This window comes from Neoarius graeffei, chromosome 15 (assembly GCF_027579695.1).
Source record: "Neoarius graeffei isolate fNeoGra1 chromosome 15, fNeoGra1.pri, whole genome shotgun sequence".
Taxonomy (NCBI): Eukaryota; Metazoa; Chordata; class Actinopteri; order Siluriformes; family Ariidae; genus Neoarius; species Neoarius graeffei.
This window is the reverse complement of record NC_083583.1, coordinates 64,599,514-64,614,325: the sequence shown is the minus strand read 5'-3', so window position 1 is coordinate 64,614,325 and position 14,812 is coordinate 64,599,514. Positions and strand designations below refer to the sequence as shown.

Below are 14,812 nucleotides of genomic sequence, written 5' to 3'. Positions count from 1 at the left end.
AGACATGTCGGTCAGAGGGCTGGGAGCCATTTTGTCCCAGAAAGTGGAGGGTGAGGAACGTCCAGTGCTTTACATCAGTCGCAAGCTCTCGATGTGTGAAAGTAAGTACAGCACCATCGAGAAGGAGTGCCTGGCCATCAAGTGGGTGGTCCTCACCCTCTGGTACTACCTGCTGGGGCACCCTTTCACCCTTTGTTCAGACCACGCGCCGCTCCAGTGGCTCCACCGCATGAAGGACGCCAATGCGCGGATCACCCGTTGGTATCTCACCCTCTAGCTTTTTAAATTCGAGGTGGTCCACAGGCCGGGGACACAGATGGTGGTGGCAGACTTTCTGTCCCATTGTGGGCAGAAGTCTGCTTCAGGCTGTACGGCTCCCTGGCCTGAGTCAGGCGGTGGGGGTATGTGGTGGTGGGAGCGTGGCCAAGCATCTGTTGATGAATGGAGGGCGGGGCCAGGGAAGGTGAGTGGCGAAGTCATTACACCGGTTGACAATGAATTTTGTGTGTCTGTGTTTGTTACAGTGATGATGGAGCATAGAAAAGGAGGGAGAGAGCGAAGAGGGGGATCTCTCTCCACAACCTGAGCACATGTCTGTATGTTGTGTGCGTGTGTGGGAATGAATAAATGACGTAAAAGCTGAAAAGCAGGAGAAACGAAAATTCATAATAAAGCCTGTGTTGACACCAATTCCCCGCTTGTTTGCGCTTCAGTATTCCACCCACGTCAGGGTCATACTACACTTCCTTTTTGCACAGTAAAGTTTTAATTGGCATTTGTGGATGTAACTCCGTATTGTAGTGCTTCATAACGGTTTGCCAAAGTAATCCTGAGCCCATGTGGTTATATCAGCTATAGATGAATGACGGTTCTTGATGCATTGCTGTCTGAGGGATTGGAGATCACGGGTGTTCAGATTAGGCTTGCCCCCTTGTCCTTTATGCACTAAGATTCCTCCAGCTTCCCTGAATCCTTTGATGATGATATGCATCATAGAGGATGATGTATCCAAATTCCTTTGTATCTTTCTTTGAGGAACATTGTTTTTAAACATTTCAATAATTTTCTCATGCATTTGTTGACAAATTGTTTTACTTCATTAATAATCCTAAATTGCCCTGTCCCAGCGTTTTTGGAATGTGTTGCAGGCCTGAAATGCAGGAGTGGATGCATAATAACTAATGAAATAAACTTGACCAGACAAAACATGAAATATCTTGGGTTCATTCTGTCTGCAATGAAATACAAGTCAAAGTAAATTTAGAAATCATTGCTTTCTCTTTCTTTTAATTTGCATTTTCCATCCCATCCCAACTTTTTCTGATTTGGGGTTGTACATTGTCAGTGCACATTACCTACTGAACATGTTGGAAAAATTGTTTAATCAAATGGTGTTTTACAGATATAAACAAACACATACCATATTAGTTATTAAAATGTTACCCAGGGTCATCTAAGACTAGATTCAGTCTGTGTGGAACTGAATTGCTGATCAAAAGTGTTTTTTTTTTCATAGGAGTGGATACTTTAAGCCACTCATGGAAATAATATGGGAATTTCGTCATATATTTTCAACCTCAGTCTGTGGCTAAAATTAAACACACAAACACACCCAGGTTACACGCCCAGAATAACTTACTGTGATTCTATCAGTGCAGGACTTGATGAAGTATGAGCAGCATTTATCTCTGATCTTTCTTCTCAGATTGTTTGATCAGCAATCGCTAGAACAGCAGACATCATGATGCAGAATCAGAGTCTGACCTTCCTTCATTTACGCGTCTGAATCGTGTGTGAGTGAGGTGAGGTTTGACCTTCCTGAATGTTTCTTGAAATGAAGTGATGTGCTTATATAGCTCTCTCTCGCTAATAGTTTCTAAATATATTATTACTGCAAGTTCTCGGGGTAAGGTTTATGTGAGCAACATTTCATGTTTTATTTCTGTTAATATTTGCACCTCTTTGTTTAAGGTGGGCCATGCTCTGTCCCGAGCGTGGGGTGGTGGAGGAATGGCTCTCAGAATTCAAGGTGAGAACTGGTTTATAATTAAATGTGAATTACTTGCCATTCAGCCATCAGATCAAACCTAATAGTGGAGAAAGACGTAGCACAACCTTCTATGCTATAAAATGTCCTTTCTTAAGTAGCTTGCAATATCATTTTTCTACCAGAAAGGGTGAAACTCCCAGGTCTTTCAGTATGCACAATAATTCAGTTTTTAATTTTGACAAATATAAGTGCCAAATGCTAATCACTTTAACCCTTTCACTAAATATGTGACCCAAAACAAGATGAAGGTCATGTCTATTTACATATATGGATTTTTTTTCTTAAACATTGTTTTATTCTCTGTGCTTTGGCCTCCTGTTCACATGAAAATGGTGTTTTAGGTCACTGGAAACGGAGCTTTACAAAAATACTGTTTAAGGTGGACAAATTATAAAGTTCTGTTTTCGCTCTCCTGTATGTGAATGGGAAAACCCTGAAGTCACAAAATGAACCTGTGCATGTCCCCTGTGGGTGATAAATTATTAATGCCCGCTATGCCAACTGGCATGTAGGGCAGCAATGAAGTTCTTCCACTTTTGTTTAGCCTCTGGATGGTACCCCATGTGTGTTGTTGAGTCTTCAACTCTCCCTTAGCCATTCTCTGCCAGGTATTCTTCGGTCTGCCACGCTTCCTTTTACTTTTGGGTGTCCAATGTTGGGCTGTTCTTGCAATATTATCCTTTTCTCTCTGAGGACATGCCCTATCCACTTCTATGTCCTTCTCAAAAGTGTGGTTTCTATGTGTTCTTGTTTGCATTTACATAGCAGTTCTTCATTCAAATCTTGTTTAGCCAGAATCTTCTCAGGATTCTTCATAAGCTCTTCGTAAGTTTGTTGAGATCATTCACTGTCATCTTCCAGCATTCTGAGGCATATAAAAGGGTAGAAAGGATGCAACTCTGGTATAATTTTCGTTTGGTCTTAATGCTATATTGCTGGGAGCTCCACACATCGTTGAGCATTTTGAAGGCAATGGCACTAACCCATAACTACATCATCACTTGTTTACTCCAATGCATTATGGGCCATACCTGGGGTCAGCTCTGCCGTATTGTTTACTTTTGCCTTTGTTAAACACTGCATTGTTCTGTCTAACTGGTTTTAAGCATGCCTAAAGTGCTTTACTGAGTCGATTCTTGATGTCTTTGCCCACTCCTCCATCATTTGTGACAATGCTTCCCAAATAGGTGAACTCTTCTGTTGTTGGTAAATCTTATTCATTCAACCAGATTGGTGAGGGGTTTGGAGTGTTTAGAGTCATTACTTCTCGTTTCTTCCGGCTGATCTTTGGTCCTATCGGCTGAGCAAATTGACTGAGGCAAGATGTTTTTTCTTATATATGCTGGTGTGTATGGGACAATAATGCCAGGTCATCAGCAAAATCTAAGGCCCTGTCCACACGGCAACGGATTCAGGTGACTCCGAAACAATTGCTTATCGTTTAGGCCTGGCGTCCACACGGCACCGGCGTTTTGGGTGCCCAAAACGCAATCTTTTTGAAAACGGGTTCCAGAGTGGAAAGATCTGGCAACGTTGCCGTTGCGAAGTCGTCTGGATGAGTAGAACGGATTTGTTTACGATGACGTCACAACCACATGACTGTCAGTGCTTCACGCCGGGTAGAAGTGTAACGAACTCGATGCGAGTTGTCAACAAATCCTATAACTTGGTTGATGAAACGCGCTTACAAAATATTTTCACTGTGAATATTTATTGTGTAATGGTGCAAAGTGAGAGAGAGAGAGAGAGAGAGAGAGAGACTCTGCCCTTAGGGCAGAGTCAATCCCGCCAGCAAAAATAGGGAAAAAAAGGAGCGATCTCACCTCTTCAGATGTTAGTTTAAGTCCTACAATACATTCCTCAAAAAGGGCGTAGAAGAGCAAATTAATCCATCAACGTGTATCATTCAATTTATTCCAGACCATTAAAGACGCCGCCTTCAGCGTAGAATCATACGTCATCCTCGCTGCCATATTGGATAGGTCAAAGCTGAGAATAAAGATTAGCTGCGTTTAACTGTACCAACAGGTTTGCCGTCCAAACGAGATCACATGGGATTACCTTTCACAGGTGAGACTGGAAAAATACTTTTCACTGTATTTGGTCATTATAATGTAATTTTACGAACAGATTTTCCTGACTTTGTGGCTAATATGAAGTCTCGCACATAATAGTTTATGCGCATGCGTCCTTACTTCTTCTATTGTTCTGGTGTCTCCAAAGGGACCGTCTTACAGTGCCCCTAGAGGTGTGGCATATGTATTGCATCGTTTTCAGCAAGCGTTGCGTTGCCATATGGACCTGATATTTTACTGATCGTTGCCCATTTGGACGCGATATATTTTTAAATAACATCTCGTTGCCGTTGTCGTGTGGATGTAGCCTAAGTCTTCCAGAGAGGAGAAGAGGGTCCGTTGTATGCCTGTGGTTTGATCTTCTGTTGTTCGACGCGTTATCCAATCAGTGGCTAGGTTAAAGAGGAGTGCTGACATCACACACCCTTGTCTCACGCTTGTCTTCACTTCAAAACTTCTCTGTTCCCTACCTGGCATGTGAAGCTGGGAAAAAAGCTCTTGATAATAGAAACCATATGCTGAGGGATGTGGGTGATAAAGTTTGCCTTTAAATTTCAGATTTTGTTTTATTATGACACCATTGAGTATGATATGCTTCATACAAACATCAGTACAAACTGTAATGTGAATGGAGAGTTTGGGTAAGACACAGATCATGTGTATTCAAGTGTACCTGGAAGCAGTAGTTTGACCTCATTGTCAGTCTGCACATGTGAATTCTTGATATTGTCATTTTACATTTTAGAATGTTTGGCCTTTTTTCCACGTTTCCGCATAATGCACATGCTCTTAATTTCTTCAAATGTTTTGCATTTTCTTGTGAAGAGATATTTTTGAAAACGCTGTTTGTGTGGATAGATTTTTTTTTTAAAGGAGAGGGGAAAACTACATTTTCATAATATTCATATACTGTATGTGTGGATGGGGGTAAAACTTGACCCTGTATTTTAATGTGACATTTCATCTGCAAACATGCTGCAGTACTCTGTAACTGAGGGAGATTCTGATCGTGTCTCTGGTCTTCATTACAGGCCAAACACAGCACTAACAACCAATTATGGGTTAAACAGTGAAAAATATCTCATCTCATTATCTCTAGCCGCTTTATCCTGTTCTACAGGGTCGCAGGCAAGCTGGAGCCTATCCCAGCTGACTATGGGTGAAAGGCGGGGTACACCCTGGACAAGTCGCCAGGTCATCACAGGGCTGACACATAAACACAGACAACCATTCACACTCACATTCACACCTACGGTCAATTTAGAGCCACCAGTTAACCTAACCTGCATGTCTTTGGACTGTGGGGGAAACCGGAGCACCCGGAGGAAACCCACGCGGACACGGGGAGAACATGCAAACTCCGCACAGAAAGGCCCTTGCTGGCCACGGGGCTCGAATCCGGACCTTCTTGCTGTGAGGTGACCGCGCTAACCATTACACCACCGTGCCGCCGGGCTGCAACATTCCTTTGAAAATTGCATTCAAATTTTGATTACCTGAGGAGAAAAACATACTAACACAGAGTGTTTTAGTAAGGTGATTCCAGATTCTCTGGAAGTGAACTGTATTCATTTACAGTGCCAATTCCAAAAACATTGGGATGCTGTGTAAAACGTAAATAAAAACAGAATGCAATGATTTGCAAATAATTTTGGAAATTTGGACGAACATATGCTGCCATCCAGACATCTCCTCTTTCACGGATGTCCCTGCTTATTCCAGCAAGACAATGCAAAGCCACATTCTGTACATGCTACAACAGTGTGGCTTCGTAGTAAGAGAGTATGGGTGCTAAACTGGCCTGCCTGTCTGCCATTGAAAATGTGTGGTGCAATATGAACCGCAAAATACGATAATGGAGACCTCGAACTGTTGAGCAAATAAAGTCGTCGTGGCAGCAGAGGTGTGGTCAAACGTTGTCTGTGAACAGCGATGAGGCAGGTTGAGCCAGTAGATAATGTGATGAGGTGCACCTGTGTCTAATTACTGGCTGTCTATTAACCTGTGTCTCTGTGTGTCAGAGACAGCCAGGAACAAGAAAGAGAGCTGTGACACTCTGTCGCGTGTGCATGTAGTGTGTTTATGTGTCTTTAGAAGTCACTGAAAAGTGTCAAAAAAAAACCCACGCCTGTTCTGAAGCCTGCTCCCAGAAATGCCATCAGGTGGTCCTCAGCCGACTGGACCACCTCCTCCAGCAACGCCGTTTGGTGACACCAGATCCACGCTGACGTCTCACTTGGCAGCTGGGCGACAAACTGCTCCAGTGTCACTCACTCAGTGATGGACTCAACATCGCACTTGCCGGCCAGCAGCCGCTGTCAGCAAGCATCTCGGAGCTGTTGCATGAACGCAAATGCCCAGCTCACTTCGCCGTATGCCAGCGAGCAGAAGCGCTGGCGCTGCTCTTCTGGGCTGTGGCTGACCCGCTGTATGATGACTTGCTTCAGGTTGGGGTACTCCAGCATGCTGGTGGCTGGGAGCTGCCAAGCTATGAGCTGGGCTTCCCCTGACAGGAGCGGCAATAGGCGAGCCGCCCACTGTGAGGTTGGCCACAAGCTCGCCTCCACAACACACTTGAACAGCTCAAGGAAGGCATCGAGGGCATCCTGTGGCCTCATCTTGACCAGCTGGATGGGCTTGCTGGCTGCAGAGACGCCCGCTGAAGCACCTGTTGACTGGATCCAGCAACGAATCACCTGCCGGTCTTCTGCCTGGGCTTTGAGCAGAGCCCAGAAGCACTGCCCCTGATCTACTGTCAGTGCAATGAGGTCATTGGCAAATGTTTGGAGGAGCTATCTGACTGTTTCGGACTCCATGGCGGTGTTCATTCCTCAGTCCCGGGTTCTGGCACCAGTGTAACAACTCTTTCACTTGTGGGAAACAGAGAAACTGGAAGCAGGCTTTGGAACAGGTGTGTTCTTTTTATTTTGACACTTTTCAGTGACTTCTAATGACACATAAACATACTACACGTACATGCGATGGGGTGTCACAGCTCTCTCTCTCATTCCTGGCTGTCCGAAAGACACACAGGGACACAGGTTAATAGACAGCCAGTAATTAGACACAGATGCACCTCATCACATGTTACCTACTGGTTCAACCTGCCTCCTTGCCGTTTACAGCCGACGCTCGACCACATCCCCGCTGCCACAGTCATGTATCAAGCAAGAACAGGAAAGAACTTCATGTTCAAAACTTACAGTTATTGTTCTCAGTTCCCAAACATTTACTGAGTGATGTTAAAAGAAAAGGTGATGTAACACAGTGGTCCCAACTTTTTTGGAATGTGTTCCAGGCATCAAATTCAGAATGAGTGTATATTTATAAAAATAATAAGGTTTATCAGTTTGAACATTAAAGATTTGTCTTTCTATTGTATTCAATCGAATATAGGTTGGAAAGAATGTTCAAATCATTGCATTCTGTTTTTATTTATATTTTACACAGTGTCCCAACTTTTCTGGAGTCAGGGATGCAAAAGTTATTTTTAAGTGGTGTTTTGATGATGGTGGTGGAGTGACCTAGCTAAAACACCTGTCCAAAATCTACACATGGATTGAGATGAATGATTTGCATAATTGTAATACTCAGCAAATTATTCAGTGAACCCACATGGATGGGGGCTGGGGCATCCTGGAAGAGACCACCCCCATCAGAAAAGAAATCAGAAGAGAAAGTGATCAGACAGAAGAGTAACCCTTCCATCAAAGCTTTCCAGCAGAATACCCCCCAGCATAACAGAAACACTGGACCAGGCGCGGTTTTAAGGGGTGGCAAAAGGTGGCAATTGCCATTGTAAAACTATGTCTTGCCACCATAGTTGCCCCCCTATTTTAAAAAGAATTATTTATTCATCTCATCTCATTATCTCTAGCCGCTTTATCCTGTTCTACAGGGTCGCAGGCAAGCTGGAGCCTATCCCAGCTGACTATGGGCGAAAGGCGGGGTACACCCTGGACAAGTCGCCAGCTCATCACAGGGCTGACACATAGACACAGACAACCATTCACACTCACATTCACACCTACAGTCAATTTAGAGTCACCAGTTAACCTAACCTGCATGTCTTTGGACTGTGGGGGAAACCGGAGCACCCGGAGGAAACCCACGGGGAGAACATGCAAACTCCACACAGAAAGGCCCTCGCCGGCCACGGGGCTCGAACCCGGACCTTCTTGCTGTGAGGCGACAGCGCTAACCACCACACCACCTTGCCGCCCAGAATTATTTATTAAAACACATTTTTGAAATTCAGTTATCTATCTACAGAGATACTAAGCCCTCATCTCATCTCTACAGTATCTACCGCTATTTACGCTATTTCACACCCCACCCCACCCCTGGAATTTTGAAATGGTTTCACCCAGAGAGAGACGTTCTTCTGTTATGATTCTTCTGAATGCTCGACTTCTGATGAGGCAATGTGCTGGAGCAAAGAGGTTGGTCAAATTGTTTTCACCTGATAGAACACAGTCTTGTCCTTTCTATGTTAAATGCATTTTGGTACTCAATTATTCTTTTAGCCCAGCTATCTTTATTATCAGTATTTTTTATATTGGTCGGTCAGCAACTAGACTAGCACGCGAGTCTTGCTCCACTAGCATAGAAGCTTTAGTTATCAATCAGAGACGTTAGTTTTTCTAAAACGTTAGTTTTTTGTTGGATGCAGTAGGCTATACAGTCATTGGTTGGATGTATGGAGTGCTGTCTTGCTAGGTTCCAGTAGTAGCTATACCTGTAAGTTATGTTTTACTTTCTGTGTATGCTAGGCAACGAAATGAAAGCTAATAGTTTTGTAAAGTGATAGGCTTTTAGAAAGTAAACAACTTGTGTGTTAGCATTTCTAGCAGGGCCCTGTACTACGAAGCGGGTTTTCTGGCTTACCAGGGTAACTTCGAGAGTTACTTGATCACGTGCAGCGTAACTTCCCGATTAACCCATACTACGAAAGTTGGCTATGTTCAAACCGAGGTATGCTGCCATGGCAACTTACGCTGCATCTCAAACCTGCTCGTCTCAGGTTATGTTCTTGGTTAACCCGAGGTTTCCGATTAACCACACCCTTTTTAAACACCACCTCTCCACCGACATTTCCTCTAGAGACAATGCCAGCGTACCTGGATGGCCCGTGCGATATCGGAGCGCAGATTAGAGATGGGATTTATGGCTCTTTGATGGGATCCGCATCTTTGTGATCCGTTCTTTGAAAAGAGCCGTTCAAAAGACTGGCTCATTTGGCTCTTTTTAAATATTTATTCAGTTTTAAGAAGACAGTGTCTAAAGAAGCCAGATCCCTCTGCTTAGACAGTGACATCAATATTTCTGGACATACCTTTTATATAAAGCAACCTAGACTTACATTATTGTAACCCCTAAACGCTCATAAATAACCATTAAAAAACAATGAGGGCTTCAATGAATGTCCATGCAGAACGGCTTTTCTGTAAAAAAAAAAACACTCAAGAACATAGTTACCAAGAACGCAAGAATATTTTATAGAAAAACACTTGTTTTACAAAAATATTTAAGTCTGAGATACAAAATAGATACAACTACAGAGCAATTCCAGCGTTATGGACGTGACACTTGAACTCAAAATGGCAACAAATGACCCAGTGCATGTTTTATTGTCTCCCAGTATTTAAACAGGTGTTGCATATTTTAAGGCTGTACCATACTGGAGAAGTGATAGAACAAGAACAATTCCCATAGTACATCTAGGGCATGCCAGAAAACGCCAATAAAAGATGCGTTATGGATGTGACAGAAAAAGTATCACTTTTCTTGGGTTACTGTACATTTTTATCAAACTCTGTGAAATTGTAAACCTAATGTCGAAATGGAGATATCCATTTGATAGAGGGGTCCAAGGTGAATATTAAAAAATCTTTGTTTAAAATATTTTGTATTTCATGCAGAGTTTCGGAAGGAAAAGTCAGCGTTATGGATGTGACGAAATTCCGTTATGGATGTGACGCGTCTGAAATAGACATGGCATATGTTTAGAAAATCAGCAATTTAACCACCATAACCCTTTGAAAAACTCTCTAAATATCAGCTAAAACTATCAAAGTTCTTAAATAATATTTAGGATGGCTATTGTTTTGCTGTTTTGTGGATTTTAGCATACATTTCTGTGGCTTGTGACAATAATATAGAATTGTACATGATCAAAGTTGATTTTAGCTTGGGTTTTACATTATAAGAAAGAAAGACTGACAGTGACATATTAGGTTGGTTACAAATTGGTTCAACTTATTCACATATGTAAAATACAGGCCTAGGTGATATCTCTGGGAGTGGTTTTGATGTATTACATGTTGCTTTATTTTTGCATGGTGAGGTTGACATTTACATGGAATTGCCCTACAATAAATATAACACAAGAACTAGTTATCACACAAGAACATTTTAATAGAAAAAAAACTTTCTATATTAAAAATATTGAAATTGTAACAAAAATAGATACAACTAAACAGTCAGATAAATAGATAAAGTTATAACAAGAACACAAGATTATTTTAATAGGAAAAAACAAACTATTAATGCAAAAAATATATTATTAGAAAAATAGATACTAGACAAACAGATAAATAAATAAAATACACAAAAATAGAACAAACAAAATGACGATAGAATAAATTAAATGAACGTCCGTGCAAAGTAGTTTTCCCACAATATTATCATTAATATCACACAACAACATTATAAACTATATACAAAACAATTTGAACTATTAGGCAAACAGATAAAACTTGAATAAATAAAAGGCAAATGCTGTTTAGCCTACTTCTTGTCCTTGGGCAAAGGCTTTTTCATCTGAAACACAGTACAGAAAAAGAACGACAGAAAGACCGGCTCCCCCAGCTCGAGACTCGAGAGTCACAACACTAGCGCAGATTGTGAGGGGCTCTCTCCGGAGGGTGAGGGTATTTAGAGACCGCCAAAATATTCTGGCATACCCGGACGATGTTCTTCATGAACAATATAGATTCTCAGCTGAGGGAATTCGTTACCTTTGCCAGCTGATCGAGGCAGACGTCTGCAATGTAACCCGCCGAAGCCAGGCCCTCACAATCGAGCAAATTATGTGCTTGTCATTGCGTTACTTTGCCAGTGGACAATATATGTATTCCATCGGTGATGCTGAAAACCTCAGTAAGAACACTGTATGTCGTATGATTCGCAAAGTGGTACTTGCCCTAACCAAACTGATGAATGCATTTGTCGTGTTCCCTGGGCATTTAACCGCACTTCAGATCAAAGAAGGGTTTTATGCAATCGCAGGTAATTACTAATATCAAATTGTGTCTGTTTGCCTACTCTCATAGAGACAATTGTGACTGACAATTGATATGACTAACAAAATATACAGGTTTCCCAAGAGTAATAGGAGCCATTGACTGCACTCACATCCGAATCAGTGCACCCCTGGGAGAGCATGAGGCGGATTATGTGAATAGAAAATCCTTCCATAGCATCAACGTACAGGTAAAAGGTCTACTTCATATAGGCCCACATTCAAATAGGTCATGTCCATACCTCAAATCAACCTGTCAGTACTGGTCCCATTTTGCGTTAGGTGATGTCAATTTTTCAGGCAGTAACACAAAATAAAGAAAAGCCAAAATCACCACTCATTCCTACTGTATTTATTTATTCAAGTTCTCCCATTCCTGAAAAGAAAAGACAGAAAAGCCAAATGAATGCTTGCTTGCATGCTCGCGCACACACACATACACTTACCATTATGAATGATGTTTTTATATTTCATTTTCACCTGTTGCCAGGTGCGTTTGGCACTGCTGTTGCCTCTGAAATGTTCACAGGACATACACCAACTTAGTCAAAGGGACTGAACAGTCAGTCATCCTAATTCATGTGACTCATGTGCACATATCAGCTTAAGTAGGCTACTCCATGAATTTACCATACCAAATTTTATTCAGGATTTTTCGGACATTAAACAAGCTATATATGACTGGGGCCACGTCGAAGGACCATTTTCTGTGACTTGTGATTGATCATGAAGCTTTCTCTCATCCTATACTTCTGTTCTGGAACATGTAGAAGGGAGAATGTACTTACGCATTTACCCGATCGGCAATTCGTTGCCAACATGCTTGCCGCTCCTTATTGGCAGCCGCTGTGTTAGATTTTGCTCTTAATGTTGTTTTGAACTCCTCGTAGCTTTGCATTATGACAGCGCATTCTTCCTCCGTGAAGTACGGCGACCATGCCATTGTGAACAGTGGTGATTTGCGCTGATAACCTCCCCTTTCATGTGAACGCGCATTAACCCTGATTACAGTGGTGCTTGAAAGTTTGTGAACCCTTTAGAATTTTCTATATTTCTGCATAAATATGACTTAAAACATCATCAGATTTTCACACAAGTCCTAAAAGTAGATAAAGAGAACCCAGTTAAACAAATGAGACAAAAATATTATACTTGGTCATTTATTTATTGAGGAAAATGATCCAATATTACATATCTGTAAGTGGCAAAAGTATATGAACCACTAGGATTAGCAGTTAATTTGAAGGTGAAATTAGAGTCAGGTGTTTTCAATCAATGGGATGACAATCAGGTGCGAGTGGGCACCCTGTTTTATTTAAAGAACAGGGATCTATCAAAGTCTGAGCTTCACAACACACATTTGTGGAAGTGTATCATAGCACGAACAAAGGAGATTTCTGAGGACCTCAGAAAAAGCGTTGTTGATGCTCATCAGGCTGGAAAAGGTTACAAAACCATCTCTAAAGAGTTTGGACTCCACCAATCCACAGTCAGACAGATTGTGTACAAATGGAGGAAATTCAAGACCATTGTTACCCTCCCCAGGAGTGGTTGACCAACAAAGATCACTCGAAGAGCAAGACGTGTAATAGTCGGTGAGATCACAAAGGACCCCAGGGTAACTTCTAAACAACTGAAGACCTCTCTCACATTAACATTAGCCAATGTTCATGAGTCCACCATCTGGAGAACACCGAACAACAATGGTGTGCATGGCACGGTTGCAAGGAGAAAGTCACTGCTCTCCAAAAACAACATTTATGCTCGTCTGCAGTTTGCTAAAGATCACGTGGACAAGCCAGAAGGCTATTGGAAAAAATGTTTTGTGGACGGATGAGACCAAAATAGAACTTTTTGGTTTAAATGAGAAGTGTTTTGTTTGGAGAAAGGAAAACACTGCATTCCAGCATAAGAACCTTATCCCAACTGTGAAACATGGTGGTGGTAGTATCATGGTTTGAGCCTGTTTTGCTGCATCTGGGCCAGGACGGCTTGCCATCATTGATGGAACAATGAATTCTGAATTATACCAGTGAATTCTAAAGGAAAATGTCAGGACATCTGTCCATGAACTGACTCTCAAGAGAAGGTGGGTCATACAGCAAGACAACGACCCTAAGCACACAAGTCGTTCTACCAAAGAATGGTTAAAGAAGAATAAAGTTAATGTTTTGGAATGGCCAAGTCAAAGTCCTGACCTTAATTCAATGGAAATGTTGTGGAAGGACCTGAAGCGAGCAGTTCATGTGAGGAAACCCACCAACATCCCAGAGCTGAAGCTGTTCTGTACAGAGGAATGGGCTAAATTCCTCCAAGCCAGTGTGCAGGACTGATCAACAGTTACCGGAAACCTTTAGTTGCAGTTATTGCTGCACAAGGGGGTCACACCAGATACTGAAAGCAAAGGTTCACATACTTTTGCCACTCACAGATATGTAATATTGGATCATTTTCCTCAATAAATAAATGACCAAGTATAATATTTTTGTCTCATTTGTTTAACTGGGTTCTCTTTATCTACTTTTAGGACTTGTGTGAAAATCTGATTATGTTTTAAGTCATATTTATGCAGAAATATAGAAAATTCTAAAGGGTTCACAAACTTTCAAGCACCACTGTAGGTTAACACAGGTTCAACAAATCAACTTCATAACTGGCGTCGTAGTACCGTTTAACCCCAATTAAGATAACCAGGTTTTGTCAACCCCGGTTTAGCAGGGGAACCCTGGGTTACTTCTGGGTAGGTTGACCTCCGTTCGTAGTACAGGGCCCAGGTCAGCCTAGCTCGTGTTTTCGCCTGTGTGCTATTTAGTTCAGTGATATACTTAATTTGTTTCTTTTAGTTTTACGGAAATCGAGGATGAACACATCTGTATAAGTTTGAAGTCTGCAGTAAAGATCCACAATCTAAACCGTTCGCTATCTGTCTATTTTTTGATACATCGCTAGGGCAGAATAGTTCCATTCATTGCCTGGGAATATACTTTCAGAAAAGATGGTTGAGATGGTTGAATCCGTTTTCCTTGGTGGTACAATAGCTCAATACATATTTGACAAGATGACTTGATTGTGAGTCTTTCTTGAGCGTAAGTAAAAATGATTTCTATGATTTGCATAAACTGCTGCATCGACAACTTATGCCCCCCTCTTGGAACCTATGCCCCTCCTTTGCCACCCTAAGGAAAAATCTCTGGAGCCGCCACTGCACTGGACCCACTCACTGTAGGGGTCAAACCATTCAGGCCTGTACCATTTTCTTGGTGTCTAGAATATGGTGAAGGTTGTCCACATCTGTGCAGTTCAGTGACTGTTGACTTTGCACCACTGGGCTTTATATTGAAGGTTTTTATGCACTGCAACCTCCTATAATATCCATCTTTATAC

General features: G+C 42.0%; 1 protein-coding gene across 1 annotated transcript in view; it reads left to right on the top strand.

Moving 5' to 3' along the window:
- The first annotated feature begins 1,730 nt into the window (after positions 1-1,730).
- Positions 1,731-14,812, top strand: part of LOC132898943 (hyccin 2) — a 33,959-nt gene continuing 20,877 nt past the window's right edge. Inside the window, exons 1-2 of the mRNA XM_060940608.1 lie at positions 1,731-1,802; positions 1,972-2,029. Coding sequence (XP_060796591.1) covers positions 1,979-2,029 — 51 coding nt within the window. The 5' untranslated portion in view covers positions 1,731-1,802; positions 1,972-1,978. The remainder of the gene's footprint in view (positions 1,803-1,971; positions 2,030-14,812) is intronic.